General features: G+C 43.4%; 1 protein-coding gene across 1 annotated transcript in view; it reads right to left on the reverse strand.

Moving 5' to 3' along the window:
* Positions 1 to 14: 14 nt before the first annotated feature.
* Positions 15 to 26,122, reverse strand: part of ZNFX1 (zinc finger NFX1-type containing 1) — a 29,524-nt gene continuing 3,416 nt past the window's right edge. The window contains exons 3-14 of the mRNA XM_055545252.1: positions 20,918 to 22,729; positions 17,142 to 17,273; positions 15,421 to 15,569; positions 14,694 to 14,843; positions 13,254 to 13,368; positions 11,698 to 11,948; positions 9,898 to 10,037; positions 8,756 to 8,910; positions 8,181 to 8,326; positions 7,235 to 7,345; positions 6,821 to 6,916; positions 15 to 6,193 (exon numbers count right to left, since the gene is read on the reverse strand). Coding sequence (XP_055401227.1) covers positions 3,755 to 6,193; positions 6,821 to 6,916; positions 7,235 to 7,345; positions 8,181 to 8,326; positions 8,756 to 8,910; positions 9,898 to 10,037; positions 11,698 to 11,948; positions 13,254 to 13,368; positions 14,694 to 14,843; positions 15,421 to 15,569; positions 17,142 to 17,273; positions 20,918 to 22,729 — 5,696 coding nt within the window. The 3' untranslated portion in view covers positions 15 to 3,754. The remainder of the gene's footprint in view (positions 6,194 to 6,820; positions 6,917 to 7,234; positions 7,346 to 8,180; positions 8,327 to 8,755; positions 8,911 to 9,897; positions 10,038 to 11,697; positions 11,949 to 13,253; positions 13,369 to 14,693; positions 14,844 to 15,420; positions 15,570 to 17,141; positions 17,274 to 20,917; positions 22,730 to 26,122) is intronic.

The following is a 26,122-nucleotide window of genomic DNA, read 5'->3' on the forward strand; positions in this document are numbered from 1 at the left end:
TCTAATTGTACATCTTTCTGCTTCTTCCCTCAGTAGCACAGTCTATGTCACCTACTAGCTTGGCACTGCCATATATACTTGGAACGTATCTCAGTGCTTGGAGAGGAGCTGGATGTGGAGTAGAGAAACTCTTACTAGAGGTTCTCTTTCAAAGTCCTAGAGTGAAAATCTGTCGTTTATTGAGCCCCAGCTGTGCACCAGGCATTCTGTGTACTGAGCACTGTCTCATTCAACTCACTACACTCCTATGAGGCAGGTACTATAATCCCCATTTTGCAGATAAAGAAATGGAGGATTAGAAAGATGGAGTATCTTCCCAAAATTGTCCAGCTGGGAATTCAGGTTTTCGAAATCCGGGTGTACCTGGACCTATACCCTGACTCTTTACAATGATGTGGAAAATGGTACTGGAGAGATGGATGCTCAAAGGGAACAGAAAGAATACTAGATAAATTAACTCTTTGTTGTAAAAAACAACCTGTACCCTGTAGAAAGATGGTTCTTTTCCTTTTCTGAATCACAGTTCCCTTTGACAATTAGATAAAGCCAGGGAAAAATTCTGATTGTAGTTTGTCATATATAATTTCAAGTTATAATTAGTTATTCAGTAGCACATACCCTCAGTGTTAGATTATGATCAATGCTATTCATTTAGGCTTCACTTAAAAGTTGCCAAGAGGGTCCCAGTTCAGTAAATAATGGCCCCCACACAAGATGGAGACCAGGCATTGAACCTGGACCCCATGGAGTGGAAGCGCAGAGTCTTAAACACTGGACCACCAGGAAAATCCCAGACTCAACATTTTCATGTGCTTACAGAAAAAACCCCAAGTTAGATTGTTAGGAAAGTGCACATTTTAAAGGCTTCAGTTCAGTTCCGTCACTCAGTTGTGTCTGACTCTTTGCAACCTCATGAATCGCAGCACGCCAGGCCTCCCTGTCCATCACCAACTCCCGGAGTTCACTCAGACTCACATCCATCAAGTCGGTGATGCCATCCAGCCATCTCATCCTCTGTCATCCCCTTCTCCTCCTGCCCCCAATTCCTCCCAGCATCAGAGTTTTTTCCAATGAGTCAACTCTTCACATGAGGTGGCCAAAGTACTGGAGTTTCAGCTTTAGCATCAGTCCTTCCAAAGAACACCCAGGGCTGATCTCCTTTAGAATGGACTGGTTGGATCTCCTTGCAGTCCATGGGACTCTCAAGAGTCTTCTCCAACACCACAGTTCAAAAGCATCCATTCTTCAGCGCTCAGCTTTCTTCACAGTCCAACTCTCACATCCATACATGACCACTGGAAAAACCACAGCCTTGACTAGACGGACTTTTGTTGGCAAAGTAATGTCTTTGCTTTTCAATATGCTATCAAGGTTGGTCATAACTTTTCTTCCAAGGAGTAAGCGTCTTTTAATTTCATGGCTGCAGTCACCATCTGCAGTGATTTTGGAGCCCCCCAAAATAAAGTCTGACACTGTTTCCGCATCTATTTGCCATGAAGTGATGGGACCGGATGCCATGATCTTCGTTTTCTGAATGTTGAGCTTTAAGCCAACTTTTTCACTCTCCACTTTCACTTTCATCAAGAGGCTTTTGAGTTCCTCTTCACTTTCTGCCTTAAGGGTGGTGTCATCTGCCTATCTGGGGTTATTGATGTTTCTCCTGGCAATCTTGATTCCAGCTTGTGCTTCTTCCAGTCCAGCGTTTCTCATGATGTACTCTGCATAGAAGTTAAATAAGCAGGGTGACAATATACAGCCTTGACGTACTCCTTTTCCTATTTGGAACCAGTCTGTTCCATGTCCAGTTCAAACTGTTGCTTCCTGACCTGCATACAGGTTTCTCAAGAGGCAGGTCAGGTGGTCTGGTATTCCCATCTCTTTCAGAATTTTCCACAGTTTATTGTGATCCACACAGTCAAAGGCTTTGGCATAGTCAGTAAAGCAGAAATAGATGTTTTTCTGGAACTCGTGCTTTTTCCATGATCCAACGGATGTTGGCAATTTGATCTCTGGTTCCTCTGCCTTTTCTAAAACCAGCTTGAACATTTGGAAGTTCATGGTTCACGTATTGCTGAAGCCTGGCTTGGAGAATTTTGAGCATTACTTTACTAGTGTGTGAGATGAGTGAGTGCAATTGTGCGGTAATTTGAGCATTCTTTGGCATTGCCTTTCTTTGGGATTGGAATGAAAACTGACCTTTTCCAGTCCTGTGGCCACTGCTGAGTTTTCCAAATTTGCTGGCATATTGAGTGCAGCACTTTCACAGCATCATCTTTCAGGATTTGAAATAGCTCAATTGGAATTCCATCACCTCCACTAGCTTTGTTCATAGTGATGCTTTCTAAGGCCCGCTTGACTTCACATTCCAGGATAATATCTATTTAAAGGCTTAGATATTACACATGTATGGTATTATCTCTGGGAAGACTCATGAAGCTGTTAGGATTGCCGCTGGGGAAGGAAACTTCAGGTATGACTTTTTGTACAAGTTGAAAATTTTTCTTTTTACCAAGAGTAAAAATGACTTACAAGCCAAAAACAGCAACAGCAACAACAAAAAACAAAGCCTCTTCTGCAGAAGATGAAGGGCTTCCTTGCAGGCAGTGCAGCCGTCCCCGTCCTTACCGCCTCAAGTTGCCTGAGCTGCTAACAGTGGAGGAGGACAAACACAGACCACTGGTTTTCGCAATCATTGTTTTTATTAATTGGCTTTATAGGCTAAAGTGCATAGTAAAGACAAAAAAGGAAATGTATACATAGCAAAGGGATGTTTTCTTGCCAACATTAGAAAGACCTGAGATGCCTAAGTGTCCGTTACAGGGAACACTGGACTGAGGGAGTATGTATTCAGGCAGCAGGCCAGGGGCTGGCTTCTGGTATGGACCTGGGACCTGCAGAAGCCACTGGCATGCTAACCCTGCCCAGGTAAAAGCTGCAATAGAGGGTGTTGGGACAAAGGGTCACACTTTGGATAGGTGCTTCTGGTACCAAATCAGAGTCCAGTTCCACTCAAGGCCCTGGGGAACCAGCACAGCTACTGAACCTCCCCTACTACAGGTAAAGTAACCTCCACCATCCCAAAGTGCAAGTCACAGGAAGGGTACGGGGGTGACTCCTTAGCCTAGGCCTGCTGCACAAGCCCCCAGCTGTGGGGTCACACCTTCCCCCACTCTCAGTGAATATGTAACTGGGTCATGATTGGTCCGAAAAGTCTCTTGTCTCATCACATGCCTCCCTCTCCTGGAACAAAGGTGCCCAAGGAGAAGAGGAGGGGTTCTTGAGCTCCTTGGAATGATAATTCACAAACAAACAACAGTGTCTCTGGGCCTCTGTTTATTAGAGCAGAAGTCAGCCTGCAAGTTAGGGCCTGGCAATTTAGAATGAGTCTGCTTCACTGAGCTCGTATCTGCCTCTGGAGCACTGCAGAGAAAGAACATCTGACTGAGTCAGGACCCAGAGACACTATAGACAGCCCTGGGTGGAAGCCCAAACATGCTCCAGGCAGTCTGTCCACTAACTTGTAGGAGAGAAAAAGAAGAGACATCTGTTAACTTTGCTCTCAGTTCTGGAGATAAAGTGCTTACTCTAGCGCAGGAGTAAATCTAGAAACAAATGTGGGCAAGCCCTAAAAGTGGCTCCTTAAACAGGTGCTAAGACTAAAAGACAATAATAAAAAACAACCTTCAGTTCCTTCGGCAGGGAGCTGGCCCAGCCTTGTGGTGGCCAGGGCAAAAGGCAGTGGGCTGCCACCTTCCTACATCATCCTCTGGAGCTCCTCATAGTTCATCATGTTGTTGGCTGTGTCAGACCAGGCAGGGTGCTGGGCTCCATCCATCTCAGAAGCAAGCTGATTGCTTCTTTCCAGCGTGTGGTTTGCCCCCCCGATCACCTCCTGACACTCAGGGCACTTGGCCCTCTGCATGGCTCCCCCACAGTCGCCAATCACATAGATGTGGCCATTGGGGCACTTGAACCAATGGCCACGACGGTAACCCATGGCTTTGACTATCTGCACTCGCTCTTCCTCTGAGATGCCCAGGCCAGAGCAGGGGAGAGCGGCTTTCAGAGCTTCCATCTTTCTCTGCACAAGCTCTGCATCCTTCTCGGTGAACTTACATGTTCTCTCAAGGATGTTCCGGACAGTGCTGATCTCTTCAGCGACACTGCCTCTCACCTTCCTCTCGGCCATCTTGCAGAGGGTCAGGAGGTTCACCAGGTATCTGAGCCTCTGGATTTCACTTTGGAGGTCATCCAACTCCTGACTGCTGAAGCTCAAACGCTTCTTGGCAAGCCATTCGTGAACCTGGTCTAATCGAGTCCTCACTTTCTCTTGCTCTAAGACATGCACTTTTTTCAGGGAATCATATAAGCCAGCCAGGTGGTCATAGAAGCTGATACAATTCTCAACAAGGCCCAGGTCCTTCACTGACAGATTTTTCTGGGCCAGCTTCTCTTCCAACTTCAGGAAATCTTCCGGGAGCACCTGGCAGAGGAGGTTCTTCTCCTCCAGTAGGGCCTTAAGTCGCTCCTGGCTGACTGCGATCTCCCCTGCTGAGCCCAAGATCTTTTCCTTAACAACTTCAATCTCTTCCAGGCGCTGTTTGAGGCTGGTTCCGTATCTCAGATTTTTGCGGATGGGCACCTGGCAGATAGGGCAGACCTTCAACTTGATGGCAACTTCGTCACCCTGCTCGTTCATGTAGCGGTCTAGGGCTTGCACTTCAAAGATGTGGCTGCAGTCTTCCAGCTGTACAAAGCGAGCATCTGGCTCATCCTCAGAGCCAAAGAAGATCTGGGTGACTTCTTCCTGGTGGCAGACACGGCACTTCTTGGGGCATGGTTCCCCACACAAACCAATGCACGGGTGGCCACAGGCCAGCAGCTTGGTACAAGGCACGTAGCATGGCGGTCGGTTACAGGGCTCAGAGCAGAGTCTGGTGCACTGGTAGTGCCGGCAGCGCCAGATGCAGGGTTCCATGCAGGGAGTACACAGTTCCCCACACTTCTTCTTGCACTGGCTGTGGACGCAGCGGTTCTGACAGGTCCGCTGGCAGGGTGGACACTCGCCAGTGCAGGGCTCCTGGCACTTGTGTGAACAGATGAGCAGGCGCTTGCAGGGCTGCTGACAGCGCTCATGGAAGCGCCCTTCGAAGCAGCTGTGGCAGGAGCCGGGACACGGATGCCCACAGTCCAAGATGCTACCACACTTGGTGGTGCACTGCACTGGCAGGCCATGCTTGAGGTCCTCCACGTTGCCACACTTCATCTGTTGTCTGTGCCCACACTTGAGCGTCACGGTGACCATTTCTGAACACAGCCACACACAGTCTTCACCACATGGGTGGCTGCACCTGTGCCCACATTTTAGGACCTTGGGGCAAGGCTCCTGGCAGCAGAAATCTGACTCAGGCACAGAACACGGGACCATTTGTTTATGGCCGCACCGAAGAATGGTTTTGGGTACCTTCACCTGACAAGGCTGACACTCCTGGAAGCAGACAAGAGGGCACCGATGCCCATCTTGGCAGATCACCTTCTGGCATGGCTTCATGCACTGGAACTCCTTGTGTGAGGAGTCATAGGGGTGGCAGGCACGAGTGCAGACATGCCCGCAGCCCAGCCGGAACTCACAGGGTAGGCTGCAGCCTCCTTCGGGCACTTTTTGGAAGTCAGAAGCTTTGGATACTAAAGTGTAGGTATCGGGGTGGTTCTGGCAGCAGAGCCGGAGGGTGCAGCCGATTTGATCATTCTCTCGAAGGGTGTGGATGATCTTGCTCCACAGGGGCACCTTGGCCAACATCTGCATGTTCCCAATGCAGTACATGCCCTTCTTGGCGCGGGACAAGGCCACACAGATGCGGTTGGATATCTGGAGAAAACCCACCTTGCCTTCCTGGTTGCTGCGTACTAGGGAGAGGAGGATGATGTCATTCTCCTCCCCTTGGTATTTGTCCACCACGTGGACCTTGACACCCGCGAAGGTCTTGGCAGGCATGAGTTTGCGCAGGCAGAAGAGCTGCCCGGTGTAGGTGGTGAGTATGGTGATCTGGGAGGGCAGGTACTCCTGGCACAGGAAGTACTTGCACAGCTCTACCACAAAGCGAGCCTCGTGCTGGTTCTGGTGGCTTCTGCCTTCTTGGATTTCCTGTTCAGGAAAGGTGTGTTCTACAAAGAAAAGGTTGGAAGAGACCCCCTGGAAAGAAAAAGAAGACACGTTAGGTTTACTCATGGCAGCTTTTTCTAGCTTCATGTGTGCTGGCCACTGGCCCTGTTCCAGGGAGGAACCTTAGAAGGCTTCTGTATACTCCATACCACAATCTTTAATTTATGAGCATCTGCTGTGCTGAGTGCTTTATATACATTATCTCCTGCAATATGGTAATGCGATCAGGCAGCAACCATTATTCTACTGTACAGAAGACCCTTACCCTTAGAACTGGTATATAATTTGGTAAAGGCTACACAGCTACTAAATGGCAGAGCTGGGATTCCAAAACCCAGGTCCGTGTTCTCAACCTCTGTACCACTCCTCTTCTTAATAACTAGCTTTTTACTGTTTGGGGTTTTTGGTTTGTTTGTTTTGCTTTGTTTTTGCCGCCGCTTGGCTTGTGGGATCTTGGTACCCTGATCAGGGATAGAATCTGGGCCCTGGCAGTGAAAGCACCAAGTCCTAACCACTGGACTGCCAGGTAATTCCCAATAGCTAGCTTTTTAGAAAGCTGGCTGTATACCCCTCTGAAAGCCCCTTTTCGTCGTAAGAAAAAGATAACCTCCTAGGTTGCTTACAGCATCAGAGAAAGATCAGGTAAAGCAGATTCACCTTAATCTTCTCATATTTGAGAACAGAAGGATGGTTTTCCAGATCCTGGTAAATGTGAGGGGTCAAAAGCCGGGCAATTTCAGGACGCATGCGGTGCTGAAACAAGACACGTCTGTCATTAAACACATGGGCAGAGAATAAATGGACAGTTTTAAAGACAAAGTTGCTAGTGGAAAATCTGGGGAGATGACATTTGAAATGAACAGGGAGAAAAGAGAAGAGAAACAGCGTCTTCATCTGACACAAACTCACCACGGCTGGTCTTGTGTTATTTTAAAACAGAAAACAAAATCAGACAGAGTCATTTCATTGCTAAACTAGCTTTATTTTATGAACCCTTTCTTATTGGCAGTTGGCAGGCTGCCAGGAGCCTTCACCTGGACATTTGGTAATAATGAAGATCTAGCTTCTCACCTGGTAATTCAGACGGACAAAAGGAATGTTTACTTTCACCAGCCGTTCAAAGAGGGACACCTCCAGGTTGAAATTCTTGGCCAGGTCATACACATTGGCGCTGGGGCGCAGCTGAAGAGAAACATGGCTGAGGATTGTCCACTGAAAATGTAATGTTAACCATCCACCCATCCACCCACCTATCAAATGTTTTTCAAGTGATTTCTGGGTTCCAGGCTCGGCTTTAGATGTTAACAGGCTAGGGGCAAAGAATGACAAAGACCATGAAGCCAAGAAATAAGGGTGATGTGACAGAATGCCTGGGGGTGGAGGTTCTTTACATATATCTCCCTGAAGAGTGACATCTGAGTTGACACCAGCATGGAGGAAGTTGTTAGTCATTCAAAAAGGAAGCCATAAGAGGAAACAGAAAGGATAGGAGTTGGGAACATAGTGAGCAAATGAGACAGATGGTGGTGTGAGGTGAGGTCAGAGAAACAGGCTGTACCCTGAGAATATAGGTCTTTGTAGGCCACTTTAAGATGCTTGATTTTTATATTAAGTTCAATGGGTATCCACTGAAGGGTTTTAAGCTGGGGAGTAACATGACCTGATTTGAGTTTTTTAAAAAAATTCACTTTGGTTCCTTTATGAGGAATGGATTACAGCATGGCAAAAAACGGAACCAGTGGGATGGGGAGCATGCTGTTTTAACAGTCCACTTAAAATGCCAAGGTAAATTAAAAACGGCAAAGAGGCCAGATGGAATAGATGACGCTACCTCTAAAATACGCCCCAAATCTAAGAGGACCTGCTCTTACACTGGACATGGGAGGTGAGGCAAAGAGGAATCACAGAAAGCCACCAACAAGCCTGAGGATGGAGGAAGGAAGCAGAGGCCAGGGTCTTCCTGTCTGATTCCACCCCTGCAGAGAGTCAGTTCATCTTCGAGAGGGCCCAGGCCTACCTGCTGGTGGTCCCCAATCAGAATGAGGTGCTGGCAAGCTTTGCTCAGTGTGGCAATGGTGTGGGCCTCAAGGACCTCTGCAGCCTCTTCCACAATGACGATCCGGGGCTCCACCTTCTGCAGGATCTGGCGGTATTTGGCAGCACCTTGAGTCAAGAGAAGAGACTCCTCTGAGTGGATGTACTGGACTCCCTGTGTCACTGGCTTCTGGACTGGTGCACCCTGAACCTGGGTCTGTTCCAGCTGAGTCCTCCTGTCCACCTAGGGCTCTGGGGACCACTGGACGAGAATGAGTGCTGCTGGACAGTCTCCAGACCAGCAGTGTCCCCATGCCATCACTGCTGAGCACTTGCTTTCACTGTGTTTGGAACCTTGGCACTGGAATCATCAGCTGCTGAAGTTCCAAATGCAATGGAAGCAAGAGGGTGAATATCACCAAGAGAATCCAAAACAGAGCTTGCTCTCAAGAGCTCTTCATGGTATTTTCCTCTAACCTACTAAAGAAGTTTCTCTTTACCTGTCCCAGATAATCTGATAGGCATTTGGCACCAAGAGTGAACTCCGTGCTTTCTTACCTGTGGTTGTCATTCCTACAATCTGGGCATCTTTCAGGATGTGCAGGTCTTCCTGGAGTCTCAGCTCAGCCATTCTCTCTGCTGACGTGCGGTACTGGCGTTCATAGTTGAGGATCTTTCGGCGGGTGTCAGCCTGGTACATCTGGAGCCACAGCCTGAAGAATGTGAAGAATGATAGGAAGCCACATGCTCTTTGAGAAGTGGTGGAACCCCCTCAGTGTGCCCTGTGCATAAGTGGAACCTACACCCTAGAGGAGGTTACATGCCACAGAGAAAGAAGACAAGACCCAGATGTGCAGGGACCTGAGAGTCCTGCCCAACAAAAGAGATGTGCAGAGAGATGTATGTAAGTGGTCAGGAACTAAGGAAGGCGGGGGATAAAGAACAGATGCTAATAACTGGACAAGAGTCAGGAACTTTAAAAGCTTCAAGAAGAATTTCTCACAAATTGTCCCTACTCCATTCCTGCCAAGCCCCTTCCCCCCTCCTCCCCCAATTCTCCATAAGTAAAACAGATTATATCAGCACTCTTGCTATAAAACCTTCCAACAGTCCTCTTCAGCCCTAAGAGGCCCTGCACAACTTGGCCCCTGCCTCCCTCTCTGGCCTCACTTTCCATTTGTCTGAGCCACAGCTGTGGTGGTTGCCTTCTTTCAGTTTCTCAAACAAACATGCTCCCTCCCATCTGGAGGCCTTTATGCATGTGGTCCTCACAAGCTCATCTGCTCCCCTTCCCAACTGGCCTTAATAAGGGCTACTCATCTTTCAGATCTTGCCTCCAGTGTCACTTTCCTGGATAGCTCAGACCAGCTCAGCTCCCATGTTAATATTCTTAGCTCCTTGGTCTTTCTTTCTCAGTGGTGATGCCTATTTGTAACTTTTTATTTGTGGAACAAACTAATTTGTTTTCCTGGTTAGACTCTACACACAAACCCCACAGGGTAGAGCCGTGTGTGTCTATTCTATCCCATGGCTGCATCCAGCACTCAGATCATCGGGAGTGCTCGATCCATCATCAGTTAGCACTAATGTTGAGGATTTGAAGGGCTTATATTCTAGAAACGGGAAAGGGACACCCTGGGGAAATTACATGGGCTGGCTGGGGGTGGGGGTGGCGGTGAGGATGGGGACAGGCACCATACCTGTAAAGCTGCCAGCGAGAATTGAGGTCCAGTTGCCAAACATCCTGGATTTTATTGGCCTCAGCCTCAGTCATGGTGTTCAGCTTGCGAAGCTCAGCCTTCACTTTCTTCTTCATTCTCTTTTTCTGGCTGCGCTGGGTCTGCAGATATCAATACCAGTCAGAGTCATGGAGCAGAGATGGGCCTGGTTCTAAGATGGGGGCCAGAGCACACTGAAAAATGGAACTGTCATCTCTGATGAACATCTCTTAAATGTTCCACACTCTCCCCACAGATATTTCATTGCTAAATGAGTGCTCTGGAGCCAGTTTGTCTGGGTTCTAAGTCCCATCTACTACTTATTATTTGTGGGACCTACAGTAACATACTGAACCTCTATGTGCCTCAGCCTTCCCTTCTATAAAATGGGAATAATAACAGTGCCTCTTCACAGAGTTGCTGGATTGACTGAAGCAGTAAAATACATGGAAAGCACTTTAGAAGAGTGCTGGTAAACTGGTTACTACTGAGCATCTTTTGACCACAGTCTGCTTCTTATTCCTAAAACACGACAATAGTGGAGGTACATCTCTCTCATTAAATGCTATACAAATCCTGCTAAGATGGTCTTAATGCCATTATATCAAGATAGTATCTTAAACATGTGGGTGAAAAGCACCCTTTAGGAGAAAATATTCTTCCTTGGCTCTGTCAGAATCTGAGGTCATGAGCCTTTAGAAGGACTAGCATGCCAGATAGATGTCACAATACTATGGACTCCCCTCTATTTCAAAACCAAAAAATTAAACTCCTCCTAAGGCCACAGGGCAGAGAGATGTGCCAATCCATGCTTCTAAGTATTGTGATCGTGATTCTGTGCCTCACATAGAGACGCTGAACTGAACTAGGAAATCAGGCTCAAAGCCAGCAGACTGGAGAACACTGCATTCAGTAAAAACCTGCCCTCAAAGTCCCTTAGATCATCAGTAGGGTTCAGTGCTCTATTGTCATAGTAACACACGGTAAATTCTGAGGACCCCAGGGTTCTATCAAAGGAAGGAGAAGACAGAAAGTCTGGGCATTTATACTATTCTGGCTCTAAGAGAAATAAGAAATTTCAAAGTGAATGAAGGAGAAACGTTCCATTCAGTCTATACAGCTTACTTCATTCTGTTTTACTTGAATCCTCTAAAATCCTAATGCTCGGGCTGGTTTGCTGTTGAGACTATCTATAAAAGCACCAAGCACTAAGACCATCAGTGTCTGATCTGACTCATATATGCTACATTTCTCTAGAAGTTCAAGAGAAGTCCTTGGCTACCTGCTTCCTGTTTTTCTAAGTTAGCATTTATCGGCAGGACCCCTCTAAAAGGCCGTAATTTCTATACCCTTGAAAACGGGACCTATCTTATACAAGGATTAGGTTGTAAGAGGGGGAAATGAAAGTCACTCATTTGTATCTGACTCTTTGTGACCCACTGGACTATACAGTCCCTGGAATTCTCCAGGCCAGAATACTAGAGTGGGTAGTCTTTCCCTTCTCCAGGGGATCTTCTCAACCCAGGGATCAAACCCAGGTCTCCTGCACTGCAGGCAGAGTCTTTATTAGCTGAGTCATAAGGGAAGCCCTGTAACAGGGTAAATTAAGCTAATTATGAGGATGAAGTGAATATAGTGCAACAGAAGAAGGTGAAAATCAGGTCAGGACAGATGCTCTCAGGTCTGTTTCGGGAGTTTAACCCACAATCCCCTGGTGGTAATAACTGAACTCCCCTTTCCCACTCTGTTAGGGCTTTCGGGGGCTGTGAGGAAGTGAGTTACCTCCCACTCTCCTGTAGCCTGCTCCTGCCCGGCTGCCATCCCGGGGCCATGGTTGTCTAGCCTCATGGCCAGGAGTACTTCCGCCAGCTCCTGGATTGCCCCGTTCTCTTCCTTCCTCCGCCGCCGGGGCCGCGCCGGCTCTTCCTCCTCAATCATCCGGTCTGCCTGGATCAGGTCAGCCTCCTCTGCGATCTCAATCAGTGAACCATCTTCTTCCCCTTCCTCCTCCTCCTCCTCCCTTTCTGCTTGGGCTAAGAGAGGACAGCAGGCAGGACATGGATGGAGAGTCTTAACGTCAAAGGGTAAAGAAGGGTACCTACAAGAGCTTAGATGCGTGGGGACATTCCCAAGGTCTAAATGGTCACCTCCGCTGAGAGAAACACAGGAGGAATGAAGGGGAGAAAGACACATTTCCTTCCCCACATTTTTGTTACATTTAGAAAATCACATGAATGTATGCCTTTTTAAGGGAGATCTTACTTATGTCAATACATATACAAAGGAAAGTATACAACATAAACGTGCAATTTAAATGATAATAAAAATATATAAAATGAACATCCAGGTATCTTCCACCCAACTTAAGAAGCAGAAAGTTACCAATTTCTTTGAAGACATTTGTGAGCTGTACTAACTTGAATTTTTTATTACTTATTCCTCCCTTTTAACTTTACCATATATATGTTGTTGTTCAGTCACTCAAAAGTATCCAACTCTCTGTGACCCCATGGACTGCAGCACACCAGGTACCCCTGTCCTTCACTATGTCCCAGAGTTTTCTCAAACTCATGGCCATTGAGTCGATGATACCACATATATAATGTATGTGTGTACGTGTGTTAGTCGCTCAGTTGTGTCCGACTCTTTTCAACTCCATAGCTCTTCCGTCCATGGAATTCTCCAGACAAGAATACTGGAGTGGGTTGCCATTCCCTTCTCTAGGATATAATGAATACATATCTTCAAATAATGCATTATCTAGCTTTGACTTTTCTGAGCTCTAAAGAAATGAAATCACATTGAATATATTTTCTTGTAACTTGCTTTTTACATTCAGTATGTTTCTGAGAGTCATATCATATTGCTGTATATGCTGTAATTCATTCCTTTTCACAGTTGTATCGATTATCTGAATAGACGGTAATTGATCCATCTGTTGTACAAATGTGGATGGACATTTGAGTTCCTTATGTGGATCTGCCAATCAATACTTCCACTAGTATCATATCAGAGTTCCCGCTGCTCACATTCTTATCAGTGTGGGATTATATCAAACATTTTAATTTTTGCCAGTCTAGTAGGTGTGTAATAGTATATTATTGTAGTTTTAATTCCTCTTGTTTCTAGTGAGCACTTTTCATGTTTATTGACCATGAAGATTTTGTGATATGCTTCTTTAAAAGTCTTTTATTTGTTTCCCTATTAAGCTTTTATTGGTCTTTTTTGATTGATTATGGCTCTTTATAAATTCTGGGCATTACTATAAGGTCTTGCTCTTCTCGTCTTAACCACAGTCCACCATAAGGTGTGACTCTAGGCACACATCCACTTCTTACCTGTATTTTCAGGTGCTGCTGGAGCAACACTTTGGGTGAAAGAACCAACACCCAGCCCGAGAAACTCCAACATCATGGAATGTTTCCGACCCCGGAAGCAAACCCATTCACTATCCTGAGGAAAGAAGAATTATTAGTCAATGAGAATTCTGTGACAACTCAGTATGAAGGAAAGGTCTTCTCAAGAGGTCAAAAGGTAATTCCCCTAGAACTCTCTTAAAAATGCAATGTTTGGGCAACTGGGTCTGTTAATAGAACTTGTACAGAATTTTAAAAACAAAATTTTTCTGCTTCTTTTGACAAAATCAGGAGCTATGGGGGCAATGAACCTGTGTTCCTAAAAGGCAACAAATGGCTGAAGAGCGCTGTTGCCACGCCTTTTCCGGTTTGTCTCAGTCCTCACTACTTAACAACACAGTTAACTAGCCTGCTTCAGTCATTCACACGACCTGACTGACCTTTTTTAAAGTTTTTGGGTTTGTAACCCTGGAAATGCCAACCCACTGATAGTAGAGCTACCATTTCACTGGATTCCTAGCCACCCACTTTACAGAGATTGCATCATGGACTGCCCTGGTGGTCTGGTGGTTAATACTCCACGCTTCAACTTCAGGAGGGACAAGATAAATCCTTGGTTGGGGAACTAAGATCCCTGCACGCTGCGTGGCACAGCCAAAAGAGAAAAAAAAAATTCACAGAGTACATCAGATACTTCTTGTAATATCCTTTGAATGCAGGCATTATTCTTATTTTTGTTGACTGCTGAGGGCCCTGAGGATCACACGAGCTCAAGTCACACAGTCAGTCTGTGTGACAGGTCTGTCAAGTCCCAGGCCTTCTACACGTGCTAGGTTGCCTTGCCATGATTTGGTTTCATTTAACAAATATTTCGAGCACACTTATTAAGTTAAGAGGTTTACAGATATTAACTTGCTTGTCCAATAACAATCCTATAAGAATTAAGTTGATCTGTAAAAGACTGCCTTTTTGCAAGTTAAATTTACAAATACTGGCAATTTCACATAGTTCAACTAAATATGGTCCCCAAGTGTGTGTGTTTTTTGTTTTTTGCTGCGCTTCATGGCATGTGGGATCTTAGTTCCCCAACCAGGGATCAAACCCATGCCCCCTGAAGTGGAAGCTCAGAGTCTGAACCACTGGACCACCAGGGAAGTCTCTATCCCCCTTTATAAAAGAGGTAACAGCAACAAAAAAAATTAAGTCGCCTAGAGCAAAATCAAGATTCATATCCAGCAGACTGGCTCTAGAGCCTTATTTTTGACTAGTATATTCAGGTGACTTTTCTCCCGAGAAGGAACTTTTCACATCACAGCAGAATCATAGCAGATTATAGCTAATACTTTGACTGCTACTTCTGCTGGAGGCTCCCTCCCAATACTGGACGAGAGATGCTTGTACTCCACGGGATGACCCCTCTACCTGGTTTGGTCCATTCATCAGGCTTTTCCAGTGCTGGGGAGAGATAAACTTTTCCAGATGCTGTTCCTGTAGTACCCCACGCATGGTACACTCCAGAGTCTGGGCCCCTTCATGCAGTTCTTGCTCTGACTCCTTCATTTGTGTCACGATCTACCAAGAGCAGAGGGAAATAAGTGGATGAGGAAGTATGTCATCATGCTCAGCAGAACTCAGTCTCTGCCTTGAGGGAAAACAAAGGTAACACAGGAACAGCTAGTCTTAAAACCAGAGGATTAGTATCTAAAATGTCTAAAAGCCTCCTACCACTAGGAAGAAAAGGAAACAAATAATACAACAGGAAAATAGACCAAGTATACCATGGTGGAGACTTCTCTTTCCCTTAGTAGTAAGAATTCAGAGTTTTGGTTGGGCACAACACTGCCCAGCTAGAAGATGATATTTATCTGGCCAACAGGCTGGAAGAAAGGTTATGGGTGGTTTGGGGGAAGTAGCTTTAAGGTCCTGGCAGGGGCTGGGAGGGGTGGTGTGCCCTTTTTTGTCCTTTCTCCATCTTGGACTACGAGGGCAAAGATCCCACCATAGGATTAATGGAATGCTGGAAAGAACCTGGGTTGTTCCCAGGTTTGTGGAGCTTCCCTATTTCCCCTGGCCTGCCCACCCACAAAGCCACTGCTGTCTTGGTTGGTTCTCCCTTGAGCAACCTCAGATCTCCGAAGCTGGGACTTACACTCATGTAGGCCCTTCGGAGGTGCATAGGGAGGTTGCGGCGGAATTCCCGCTTGTTCCGCAGCTCCCTCAGGGTGAACTGCTTCAGGATTTCACTGTTGCTCCTTCCACCTACCCGCACAATGCTGGTCTTTTGACACTTGTAGATGCCTAAGGAGCAAAGTGGAGCACGGGCAGAGTTAAGAGGAGCTATGCTGGATTCTCCTGGGTAAGAGCTGCATGTGTCTGGGATGTTGGTGCAGCTGGTCCCTAAGGGTACAAACTGGTATTTACAGGAAATCTACCCTACCAGTGAACAAGAAGGCCCCAGAGATGACGTGACCTGCAGAGCAGTAAAGTGTGATGCTTCAGTGCAAAGGCTTTAGACTCAGACACCTGGGGACCCAAGTCTTATCTTTACCACTTACTGCTATCTTACCTGGGGCAGGTCACTTAACTTGAGCCTCAGTTTCTTTGTCTGTGACTTGAAGACAGTAATACTTTCCCTATAGGGCTATAGCCTGGATAAACGAGAGAGTATCTTTCTAGCTTCTAGAGGGGGCCTGGCCCAAAGTAAGCATTAGTAAATGCTCTCTATTACTCACTCTATAGATATTTGCTGATTGCTTATTATGTACCAGGCTAGGTTTGGAAGCTAAAGTAGTCAAAACGCAGGCTCAGTTCCTCATTTGTTCTCATGATTCACAGTCTACCAGAGAAGACATGTAAACATTTTAACTTAATAAAATTTAATACTACAAATACATGATAAAAGTGTGTAACAGGGGACCTTAACTAGTTGGGTGGGGTATGGAGCTAATTTTTGAGGATCTAATTTAAACTGAGACTCCAGGAATACTGAAGATTTAATGTAGATGAAAGAAGGATATAAAAGAGTGGAAAATAATAGTCTAAGCATTATTTTCCAAAGAAAAAATAAATACTTATTCATTCATTAATGTGATTAATATTTTTTGAGTGTCTAGAATGTGTCAGGATCTGTGAATATAGAAAGAAATAGGACCAAAGCTCTTAGCATTTATAGTCCAGGGTAGAGATACATACATATGTGCCAATTAAGTCTTAGAAGAAAAAATACAACAGGACCTGGGGCAAGAAGTAAAGTCCATATGAAGTAGGACCTGAGGAATGAGCTGGAACCATCTGGGCTGGATGCATCAAGACTGAGAGAGAAAAGAAAAGAAAAAGTACATGCTAGGCAGAGGAGACAGCATGGGCCAAGAAGAAGCTGGAAGAAGACAAGAAATTGTAGACAATCAGTGTGGCTGGAATTAGAACAAGGGAAGAGGTAGGACAAGAGCATCAGACTTAGGCTGGAGCAGACAACACAGAGGAGGGCATGCAACCCACTCCAGTATTCTTGCCTGAAGAATCGCCATGGACAGAGGAGCCTGGTGGGCTACAGCCCACGGGGTCACAAAGAGTCGGACACAACTGAGCGACCAAGCACAAGCACACGGACAGCACACAGCCTTTCCTGTCATGTTCAGCAAGGACTGTGGACTTTATTCAAAGTGCAACAGAGAGCAAGTGACGTCGCTCATGGTTCAACTATATATGTCTTAAGAGAGAAGTTTATTTTTTCAGCTGTGCTGTGTGGTTTGTGGAATTTCAGTTCCCTGACCAGGGAATGAACCTGCACCACGGCAGTGAAGCCCATAATCCTAACCATAGACCACCAGAGCACTCTCAACAGAGAACAAGTTTGCCTACAGATATTACCTTCCAGAAACTGGTCCAAAGCATGATTAGTGTAACACACAACCAAGATGGGGAACTTCTGGATGCTAATTTGCCAAACAGGCTCGTTGGTTAGAAGGGCCTGAACAATTTTTAGACCCACATAAGTTTTGCCTAAAAAACAAGGAAAAAGGAGAGTTAAAAAACTTAAAGAGACTTTCTAAAAGGAGTAATTAATTACTTATAGCAAGTTATTATTATTTAAAATTTTAAGGCAATACACTGAGATGGTTTAAAATCCTAGAAGCACAAATGGTTTTGTATTATGTTCTCTTCATTCTTATGTCTCCAGCTACCTAGTTCCTCTCTTGGAAACAACCAACATTACTAGTTTATTGCATAACTTTTCAGAGACAGTCATTCTATGCATACACAAACAAAAATGAATATACAGTCTTTTTCTAGCTTCCCCCTTCCTTTCTAAAATACAAATAGTAGCAGACTATTTTCACTGTTCTATATCTTGTTTTTTTCACTTACTAAAATTGGAGGCAGTTCTCTGTCAGTATAGAAAAAGAATCCTTTATTTTTCACAGCTGGAAGGCATTGTTTTCAGCTAGTTTTCTACTGACAGACATATACTAATACACTGTTTCCAATCTCACATGGTGAATTATTTAGAAATGCTTTTAATATACAACAGTAGACTTGCCTTTGTGTTAGGAGGGAAAAAGTCACAGAAATCAACATTGGAGTTAGAGTTATGGGCTCATTAGTAAATGCTAAATTCTTATATTGTGTCAGGCTGAGAAGGTAGCCACTGTCCTCAAAAGTACTCAATACTGAGTAATACAAGAAAATAAAAAAATTCAGTATAGCGGAATACTTTTCAGTATAGATAAATAAATGACAATTTCTTGCTTCTTTTTCTTCATATAGTATGTATCGAGTGCCAAATAGGTCTTAGATATGGGGTTAAGTACAAGAAATACAATGGTGAGCAAAACAGTCATGGTTCTTATCTTCTGGAACTTACAGACTTGCAGAAGAGAAAGATAATCACACAAACAAATGTAAAAATCACAAATGTGGGAAATGAGAAATACAAGGTACCAAGAAAACAACTGGGATTCTGGTCTACTCAATGAGACTAGAAGAGGCTTCTACCTGTCACTTCTGGGCAAGTGCTAACTGAGTAAGGCTGGGCAAGAGAGAATAGAAATGGACTGGCTGGGAGGTTCCTCCATCTTCCAGGGAGTGACGGAGGATAAGGCCTGGCTCCAGCAGCTGAGATAAGGAGGCAGACTGGGGAGCCGTTCCAGAGGTAAACTTGATTGCCACAGGATAATGGTTTGGCTGGGGCGGGGAACAGAAAAGAGTAACTCCCATGTTTTTAATTTGGAGTCCTGGATGGATAAGGAGACCTCCAGAGGAAAGAAAATCTTTATAATTCAGTATTTACCCCATTCTCTCCCACTGCTTCCTTCCCCTTAGAATGGATACTTTTGGGGATTTCTACCTCCAAGATGACCCCTCTGTCACCTCCCCTCAAATTCACAGGTAGGCTCTTTTTTAGTAGCTGCGTGTGTGTATGTATGTGTGTAAAGCTAGTGTGAAATTACTAAATTGTTACTATACTTGGAGCTAAAGAATCCCAATTCAAATGATAATATTAGGGGAAGTTATTTGGAACACAACATTTTTTAAATATACTAACAGCTCCTACAGATCAGTAAGAAAGGGAAACCATCCAATAGAAATATGTCAAATACAAAAAGGCAATCCATAGAAGCAGTATATAAGTAGCTAATAAAGACAAGAAAGGATATTTAATGTCACTCTTGATTAAAGAAATACAAATTAACCACCGTGATATACATTTCTAGAGGGCAATTTGGCACTACCTATTAAAATTACAAATTCACATATTGTTTGATTCAGTTAGGGATTTCTCCCCTGGACATATTCTGCTTCTGTGTGAAATGACTCACAAACAAGGTTATTTACTGACATTGTTTGTTTTAGTAAATCTTTCCATAGAGAACTGGTTAAAGAGATTATAAACTAACTATACAATGGAATATTACATACTCATAAACAGGATACCACTTGTGCACCAATCTGAAAGGATCACCAAGATATTTTATAAGTTAGCAAAGCAATATGCAAACTGTTTTCTAGCACAGAGTTAAAAAAAAATAGTCGGGGAAATAAATATAAGTATGCATTTGCTTGCATATTCATAGACTATCTCAGGAAGGATAAATAGGAAGACAATAACATCATTTGCTTTAGATAAAAGAACCAAGTGGGATGGTGAGGGGAGAAAGACATGGATTAAAAAAAAAAATCTGAACCAACTTTTCAATTAAAACATAAAACTAAAATTAAAATGAGCCAAAAATTATAATCTCATAGATCAGGGAAAACTGCTAATGAGAAAAGATTGATATCATACAACAATGCTGGAAAGTATATAAGGAAATAGGAACACTAATTCATTCTTGGTGGCAGTACAAACTGGTATATCCTTTTCTTCTTCTAAGGTCCTGAAAGCACTACTTTAATTATGCATATTTTCCCATCATATGGGTGTCTCATCAGTAACTACTTTGCATTTTGTTACATTAGTTTCTTATCATGAGCTGCCATTGTTTTATCGGTATTTTTTAAGGACCTCTTCCCATTGTTTTTTTAATATTCTTTTGAGAGGGTAATATAGCAGTACCTACTAACTATTAATGTGAATTCCCACCTTAAGGAAAAACATTATAGAAGTAATAAGCAGAGTACTCAAAGATAAACACACACAGAAATAGATATATGAATACTTAATAAGCACTGTCTGTGAAACTAAAACACAAAAAAAACCACAACATGGTACATTCACACCATGAATACAGGCATGTTGTAAAAAGAGTGAGGTACATTTCTAAATGTGACTGTAGTGTAAAGAATGTAAAAATATCCCTAACATGTAGTTATATACATACATATATAAATTGTAGACCCATATAGATATACAAATATAGCATAATCTCATTTTTGTTATTTAAAAAATAGGAAAACTATGCAGGTATGTATGTAAACATATAAATACATTCAGAGACATGAAGATATATCAGTTTTAACTTTGGAAAACATCTGGAATGATGTACGTCAAACTGCTAATAGCAGCTATCCTTCCAGAGAAGGATTAGAGTGGCACACAGGTCAGGGAGGAGGTAGGCAGGTGTATTTCCAAGAGAAACAAGTACAATGAGGTAGATGACAGAGCCAGGAGCTTCTAAACTGCCTGAGTCTCAGGTCTGTCAATTGCCATCTGTGTGAGCATCAACATATCATTCAAATCCTTTTTGCCTTAGTTTTTTCATCTAATTAACATGGAATGGCTTCTACCTCACAGCCTTGCAATGAGTTAACATATGCAAAAAATAGACAGTAGTATTTGGCACACAGGGTATTTATAGTTGATACTATTTAAATTTATATAAAATCAAGCAAATCAATACAGCCTTTGATGAAGCAGACAGAAGTCAGGCATCTCCCTAAGTCTGACCCCTTAGAAGTCTTTTCTAACCTTGTGATTTTGATCTATTACCATGTATACCAACAAGTCCTCATTGGAAAATCACTATGAGCAGTTCCTTTTTAAAAAAATTTCTACCTATTTATTTTTTGAGCAGCTACTTTTTAAACAAGTTTGATGCCCATTTCAGGGGAATGTCTTAAATTGAGACATTCTAGAAACTTAAGAGTCCAAGTCACCCTTGCCTATCTCTTAGGGCAGATGTGTGCTGTGAAAAATTTTATCTTACCTGTTCCAGGAGGTCCTTGAATAATAGCCAGTTCTCTTGTGAGAGCAAACTGCAAGGCTTCCATCTGGGAGTCATCCAGCCTCAGGGCTTCTTTTGAGGGCCACTGGCAGGGGTCTAAGACATTAACTCTGGGACGTCTCAAGCCCTCGTCATTCCTCAGAAGTTCCCCAGTGGCTGAGGGATTCTTTATTAACGGAGTGAAATCATATCTGCCCCCCATGAGCAAGTACCTTGGCTCCCTCACATCAGAGTCACACTCCACGATGTTCCTCTGGAAGGGGACATCTTCCTCTTGGACTTCCTGGAGTCCTTCCAGGACGTGCCTATAGGCCTCAAAGTAGGCGGTTGTCTCCACCATGAGGAAAGAGTCAGAGGGCTGGACGTCTGCAAGCAGCTGTTGGCTCTGCTCATTGAAAGAGAGCTGGACAATTCCTCGGCAGAGATCTTCCTGCTCCCGGTTAGACACAGTAGCAAAAAGAAACGTCTCAAAGTTGTCCTTGGACATGCACACTAAGGACCCATAGAGCAATCGCTTGGAGTTCTGCCAGCGGACAAACTTCAGTGGTTTTGTGTCAAATTGCACCTTGTAGACAATACCTGTCGATGAACACACAGGGGTGATAATCCTGGTATCAAAGTAGATTCGGATGTCATCAAACTTTCTCTTCCTCAGGCCTTGGTCTTCAAAGCTTTGAAGAAGTTCCAAAATGCCCTCTCGTAGGGGTCTGACAAAATCCTCTCGTAGGAGTCTGAAGTGGGTATCTAGATAGACAGCAGTGCTGTCATATCTTCCAGAAATAATGTTGGGGCGAAGGAATGGCCTCTCATCCAAGTGCACTTCATTGTAAGTGGGGTAAATGGGCATGGTCCGGTAGCTCTCAACATGGTCTTCTGCCTTGGGCTGCACAAGAGTGTAGGTGTCCACTTTTAAAGTGCCCTCTCGCCTCTTTTCCTGCAGATGTTCAATGATGGTCTGGACCTTTTCCAGGTTCTTCTCTGTCTCCTCTTCTATGTTAACACCAGAGGCCCTCAAAGCATTAAGAGAAGCTGGCAAGAGAGAAATGAGCATGGAAGTTTCCTGCACAGAGCTGGCAGGGAAGACACTTACAAGGTCCTGGAGGAGGGAGATGATATTGCTAATGTGTTTTGGATACTGGTTTCGAACTTCAGGGAGGGGTTCAGTGATCATCCCTACCACATAAGCTGGCAAGCAGACTTTGAGGAATTTGGAATTCTTCAATATGCCCAGGATATGGAGAACACTGTGGCGGTCCATTTTGGAACTGCAAGCCTTCCGAAGAACCTGGCAGATGAGCTCAAGGAAGTCGGACTTCATAAAAGAATGAGACAAGAGTTCCTGCAGTCCTGAACATGTGGCAAGGGTGATGACCACCTCAGAGGAGTCTTTCTGCAGAAGACTTTCCAGGAACTTGTAGCCCAGTTTCTTTACCTGCTGTGGCTGTTCTGCAAGCTTTTGGTGGGGGGTCCGCCACTGCTGGAAGTTTTCATCAGATCGTGGTGGGGGTCTGCGGTTCCTTCCCTCCTGGTTGCCATTTCTCCTCCTGGTGTCATTTTCCTGACCATGTCTTTGGCCTCTAGGCTCGTCATTGGCATGCCCTTCCTGGTTTCTCCTTCCCTGATGTGGGTTCCTGCCCATGGCCCCAAACCTCTCTTCTCTTTGCCCATGAGGAAAAGGATGGTTGTTGGCCCTGGGATGCCTTCTGGGCTGGCAGGTTCCTCCTCTGAGAGCATTGGCTGGTGGGTTATTGGCCTGATTTCTAGCTCTTGGTGGTAATTCTCCATCCATAGGTCCTAAACACAACGGGGATTTGGGGCAAACATAAAAATCAAAATGCAAGAAAATCCAATAGTACAACAATATGAACATACTCTTATTTTCCAAAACAACTAAGGAGCTTAGGTTTTATTCAGAGAGATAAAAGGTTTCCTACCAAGTCATGTTAATAAATATAAAATAGATAACTATGGTTGCTGTATACATTATGAAAATACTATTTTTTCAGAGGGTACAAAAAGAACAAAGGGAATAAACATTTGTTGAGTGCCTCATACATGACAGAAAATAATTACTCATTTAATCTTCATAAGCTGGGATTATTTCAGGGGCTCAAAAAGATCATCTCATTTTCTCAGTCTCTTGCCAATACCAAACAATAGTGAAAGCATGAGTTTCATAGCCAAACAGACCTGATTCAAATCTTGGTCTAGGGACTTCCCTACTGTACAACTTTGGCTAAGTTTTATACTTTCTCTAAGCCTCACTATCTGGGTTGCTGTAAAGATTAAATGTTTATAAGATGCTTAGTATACTATCTGACTTTCTGCTCTAAACAATTAGGTCACAGGCAACAGAGGCATCAAGTGGGGTAAAAGTATACAGGGAAATATATATTTGAACTTTGCTCAGCATCAGATGGCAAAAGGGAAGGTAGGACTTCCTTTCCCAAGATGTTTTTGAGCCAAATAATAGATTGTGAAGGAAACCGAAAAATGAAACTCAAGTTCTGTTTCAGGTCTGAAAAATGAAACTCAAACTTTGATTTAGGAAACTGAAAAGTGAAACTCAAACTGTGATTCAGAAACCTGAAAAATGAAACTTAACTCTTCCTCCTTTCTGCAGCACGAGTTCATCTACATAGTACTTCTCTATTACCAATCCTCAGACAAGGAGGTCTGCAGAAGAGCAGATGTACCCAGCAAACACAGAAGCTAACATCATCCTGTGGATGAAGCTGAACATGTTTTTCTTGATCTGCCACACATTTCATAAGTGACTTTGGCCAATTTACCCAAGCCCATTTTCTTTCACTTTCCTTTCCTCTAAAACTGAGTCTGGAGCTGACCCAACTTAGCAAAATGACTTGGAGATTTAAAAAACAAATAAAATAAGACTGTAAGCAATGATTTGATGATAACAAATGTTATAAAAGTTTCAAATGAATACCATATTCAAGATGACTGGGCCATTTCATGCTGTCAGATCCAAAAAAATCTACTAATGTACATATTTCCTTGTAACTGTTGTTTTTACATTTACTTTTCAAACTCCCAAGATATCATTAAATTTAGTCCTTTTAATACTTGTAAAAAGTCCTACTTTTAATGCTGGTCTGATTAGAAGACAATGTTTTGGAAGAATGGAAAATTGTATTATTTCTCAACCTTTCAACATTCACATAGCTCATAAAATAATATTCTACAGTTCTTCCTCATCTGTTCCACAACTGAAATTCGGAGGATATATTGCAAACTTAGGAAAAGGCAAGACTCCATTCAGTTTTGTTTTAGACAGTTCTGAGCAAACAGAATAATCATTGCAGTAGAGTGATGCTTTTGGAATTAACTTTGCTTTGGTGATTAGGACTCTATACACATACCATCGAACACACAGCTACTAGCTATGTGTAGCTATTAAGCGTCTTAAATGTGACCAGTCTGAATTAAGATGCGTAAAATGACACATGGAATTTTGAAGCCTTAGCAGAAAAAAAGTTAAATACCTCATTAAAATTTTTTATATTGGTAACATCTGAAAATGATAATATTGAATACTTGTGGGGAATAAACACAAATTGAAATTGCCGAAGTACTATGAACACTGAAAAGGCAGGTGCACTCTCATGTTCATCACAGCATTATTTACAATAGCCAAGATATGGAAGCAGCCTAAGTGAATGAATAAAGAAGATGTGGGGTGTACACACACACACACACACAATGGAGTATAACTCAGCTATAAAAAGAATTAAATCTTACAATTTTTAACAACATGGGTGGACCTAGAGGGTATTATGGTAAATGAAATGAGGCAGAGAAAGACAAATACTCTATGACTTTACTTACATGTGGAACTTAAAAAAAACAAAAGAAGTGAACACAAAAAAACAGAAACAAAATTATAGATACAGAGAATAAATAGGTGATTACCAGCGGGGAGGGAAGTAGGGGAAGAAGAGAAGTAGGTAAGGCAGATTAAGAGGTACAAACTCCCAGTTATAAGATTAATAAATAGTAGAGAAATAATGTACAACACAATAAATGTAGTTAACACTGCTATATATTATATATTAAAGTTTTTAAGAGAGTAAATCCTAAGATTTACCCTAAAAATCCTAATTTTTTCCTTCATCACAAGGAAAAACTTTTTTTCTATTTCTTTTGTTTTGTTTCTATATGAGATGGTGGATGTTCATTAAACTTATTCTGGTAATCATTTCATGATATATATTTAAGTCAAATTATTATGCTATATACCTTAAACTTACACAGTGCTGTATGTCAATTATATTTCAATAAAACTAGAAGGAAAAAACTCCAAGAAAAGACCTATAATAATAAAATATACTCAATTATAATAAAATGATATTATTTGGATACATTGGCTTAAATAAGACAAATACCAAATTCTATTAAATGATTATTTAGTATTAAGTTTTTAAATTTCATGTCACCTGTTTTTTGTTTTTAATGATGCTACTAGAACATCAAAAATTATGTTTTTGGCTTGCATTATGTTTCTACTGGATAATGCTGCTCTAAACCAGTTATTGCCATTTCTGATACCTCATCTCTACCTTTGCTAAAGTGACTTGTACCAATTTAGAAGCTCTCTTCGGAGAAGGCAATGACACCCCACTCCAGTACTCTTGCCTGGAAAATCCATGGACGGAGGAGCCTGGTAGGCTGCAGTCCATGGGGTCACTAAGAGTCGGACACGACTGAGCGACTTCACTTTCACTTTTTACTTTCATGCATTGGAGAAGGAAATGGCAACCCACTCCAGTATTCTTGCCTGGAGAATCCCAGGGACAGAGGAGCCTAATGGGCTGCTGTCTATGGGGTCGCACAGAGTCAGACACAACTGAAGCGACTTAGCAGCAGCAGCAGCAGCAGCAGAAGCTCTCTTAAGGAAAGGGGAGGGCTTTTTAGTCTCAAAGTCACTCATGCTGTAGCTAAGGAATAAATCATTCTCGGTTTTTTTGACTTTGCTGCTCGGCTTGCAGGATCTTAGTTCCCCAACCAGGGACTAACCCAGGCCATTGCAGGAAAGTACCAAGTCCTGGAGAAGGAAATGGCAACCCACTCCAGTATTCTTGCCTGGATAATCCCATGGACGGAGGAGCCTGGTGGGCTACAGTCCATGGGGTTGCAAAGAGTCGGACACGACTGAGCCACTTCGCTTCA

Source organism: Bubalus kerabau, chromosome 13 (genome assembly GCF_029407905.1).
Source record: "Bubalus kerabau isolate K-KA32 ecotype Philippines breed swamp buffalo chromosome 13, PCC_UOA_SB_1v2, whole genome shotgun sequence".
Classification (NCBI taxonomy): domain Eukaryota; kingdom Metazoa; phylum Chordata; class Mammalia; order Artiodactyla; family Bovidae; genus Bubalus; species Bubalus kerabau.